Below are 3,283 nucleotides of genomic sequence, written 5' to 3'. Positions count from 1 at the left end.
TATATATATATATATATGTGTGTGTATGTATGTATGTATAAAACCTGTAATTTCGTGCATTTGTGTGTATATGCATTCATGCATGCGTGTTTATTTTTATACAAACGTGTGTATATATATATGTGTTTGTATAGCCTGTAACTTAGTGCGTATAATGTCTTATGTATCATATTCGTATATGTGTGTGGTTATATGTTTATATACACAACACATATATTAAAATAATATAGACAAACATTTGTAAACAACTTGGGATGTATGTATGTATATATATATATATATATATATATATATAATCTGTAACTTAATAAGTATATCCTATATCATATACGCATGTGTATGTATACACGTGTTTATACACAAATGTATATTTCAGTATAAACAGACTTTCGTAAACAACTTTGTATATACATACATACACACGAATATCTATAACCATACATATACGTACGTACGAATATACATACATTCATACAGACATACATGTTTAATTACTAACTGATCTTACCGGAAAAAACGTGTTTCCTACTCTAATATTTATATATAAAAAAATGAAATGACATCTTTAGTTATATTAATTGATAATTTGTTCATTATAGACGCTTTCTTCTCTTGTCATGTCCATACTCTATGAAGCTGATGCAGTTGTAAATCTTTATATATACTCGCACTATCTATCTATCTATCTATCTATCTATCTATCTGTCTGTCTGTCTGTCTGTCTGTCTGTCTGTCTGTCTGTTTATCTATCTATCTATCTATCTATCTATCTATCTATCTATCTATCTATCTACCTACATGCACACCTAATGTATATAATATGTTCATGTGATGTCTTTCTATTTACATCGATATATACCTTACATATAATTATATGTAAAAGTTAACTATTGTTTAATCTCATGTCAATCTTGATCTTAGAAGTTCTGAGATGAAACTTTCTACTCGTAACCATCGCTCTTTTTTCTCTTATATATTTATAATATATATATGTGTGTGTGATTTATATATTTATACACACACACATTGAAATATATGTGCGCGTTGGGATTTACATTATATACATGCATCAAAATGTATTTGATATATGTATTAGGATATTACATATGCCACGTGGGTAGTGTCTGATGATTGTGCTAGGACACCAGATGTGTTAAAAAAAACACTGTTTGGCATGCTGCTCTCAACACATGAAACTAATAGTAACATATAAATACTTATATTGTGTTTATTAAATAATATTTATCTCTCACCAGATGGTAAGCTTTTTTTGTTGATCTTACTATCATGGAACAGTACACTATATATATATATGTGTGTGTGTGTGTATAGGCGTTAGGAAGGGCATCTAGTTGTAGAAGCCATGCCAAAGCAGGCTCTAGAACTTGGCGCAATCTCATGGCTTGCCACAGCATTGAAATGCACTGAATTGCAATAAAACATTCTTTTTTTGCAATGGAATAAATATGATAGGTTTCGGCATGTCTGTGAGGTAAGCAGTTTCGTTTCCAGCTCCATAGTTCCCTGGTTCAGTCCCACTGCGTGGCACCTTGGGCAAGCATCTTCTACTATATAGCTTTGGGCTGACCAAAGCCTTGTGAATGGATTTGGTAGATAGAAACTGAAAGAAGCCCATCATATATATGTGTATACACACACACATTAACAGATACTCCACTCAATTCTTTTACAGTTTTACAAGTTCCACTCACTACTTAAACCCATACTTCACAGATTATAGCTACTCATTACGACTAAGCGTTACACTCACCACATCAGCCCATACTCCACTCATTGACAGCTTAACAAGTTCCACTCACCAAACTGACCTACACTCCACTCATCACATGACTTCTTCCTCAGTGACAACTTGAGATTTCGGTTTCTCTTTATTTACATTCTCCTCTGTCTAGTTTGTCTCTAACTCTGTGAGTCTTAGTAATTATTGCTAATTACATTTAACAACACTAATTATATGTAAACAAGTTCAAGCGCTTTGTTTCTCTGTGAATCATAAAAAAACCTGGTTAAATGGCCACTTATCAGGTATTGCTTTTAGTATTAGATACGGTGTGTGTGTGGCAACACATATGTTGCTGTTGGGTTGTGGGTGTCGGTGCCACATAAAATGCACTCGTGCCGATGCCACATGCAATGCACCCGTGCCAGTTCCACATGAGATGCACCCATGCCAGATCCACAGAACATAATGATCCTGAATAAATACCATGAGGTATTTCATTCAGTGCTCTAACAATTCTGCCAATCCACCAAATAACAATTTAATAATTGTCAGAAGCTGCTGGGAAGGCAAGCTGTGGCATCTGGCTTGGGAGAAAGGAAGAGTGGTGCAGCAAGCACAAGCATTTGAGGATGGTGGGAACATCTGGCCCAGGGTCACGTGTCGAAGTGATCACGGAGCAATGTGAAATGAAGTGTTTTGCTCAAGAACACAACACAACACCTGATCTAGGAATTGAAACCACGATCTTGTGATCGTGAGTCCAACACCCTAACCACTAGGCCATACTCCCTCTTAGGAATTGAAACCACAATCTTGTGATCGTGAGTCCAACACCTTAACCACTAGGCCATACTCCCTCTATACACACACACACACACACAGAGTTCTGGTCAGCTGGAAAATGCTGATTGTATGACATCTTTCGGTATGAGTTTGTAATCCTTTCCATTTTAAATGTTATTATTTCAGGTTCAATCCTAACTGAAGGAAATGCTATCAATGTCTGTTTATATATATATATTTTTTCCTTTTTGACTTTATTGTAGAAATATGTCTGACTGGTCGGCACAAGTCAATGAACAGGAGCAGGGGTTGGCTATGCGGGTAAGTGGGACCATTTTTTTGATTACTTTCATCTCCGTCTTCTATCTTTTACTTGTTTCGGTCATTAGACTGGGGCCATGCTGGGGCAGTGACTTGATGAGTTTTAGTCTAACTGATTCCACCAGTACTTAAAAGTTTTTTTAAGCCTGGAATTTAGTCCTTTGCTGAACTGACAAGGTATGTGGACGTAAACACACCAACACCAGTTGTGAAGTGGTGCTGGGGGGCAGATACAAAGGCACGTGTGCGCACACACACACAACAAGCTTCGTTCTGTTTCCGCATACCAGATGCACTCACAAGGCTTTAGTTGGCCTGAGGCTAAAGTAGAAGGCTCAGAAATTCTGAGGAAGGGATAAGTTCATTGCATTGACCCCTACTGCTCAACTAGGACTTATTTTATCAATCCTGAAAGGACAAAAGGCAAAGTTGACC

At 36.4% G+C, this 3,283-nt stretch overlaps 1 protein-coding gene across 3 annotated transcripts in view; it reads left to right on the top strand.

Annotated features, from left to right (window-relative positions):
• The window catches only part of LOC106873018 (ATP-dependent RNA helicase DDX19A), a 22,523-nt gene that overhangs the window by 4,822 nt on the left and 14,418 nt on the right, over positions 1-3,283 (top strand). For all 3 annotated transcript variants that reach the window (XM_014920216.2, XM_014920218.2, XM_014920219.2), the window contains exon 2: positions 2,791-2,848. In XM_014920216.2, coding sequence (XP_014775702.1) covers positions 2,795-2,848 — 54 coding nt within the window. In that variant the 5' untranslated portion in view covers positions 2,791-2,794. The remainder of the gene's footprint in view (positions 1-2,790; positions 2,849-3,283) is intronic.

The sequence above is a fragment of the Octopus bimaculoides genome, chromosome 25 (assembly GCF_001194135.2).
Source record: "Octopus bimaculoides isolate UCB-OBI-ISO-001 chromosome 25, ASM119413v2, whole genome shotgun sequence".
NCBI classification, from domain to species: Eukaryota; Metazoa; Mollusca; class Cephalopoda; order Octopoda; family Octopodidae; genus Octopus; species Octopus bimaculoides.
The sequence above is the reverse complement of the archived record's forward strand: the minus strand, read 5'-3'. Positions and strand labels throughout refer to the sequence as shown.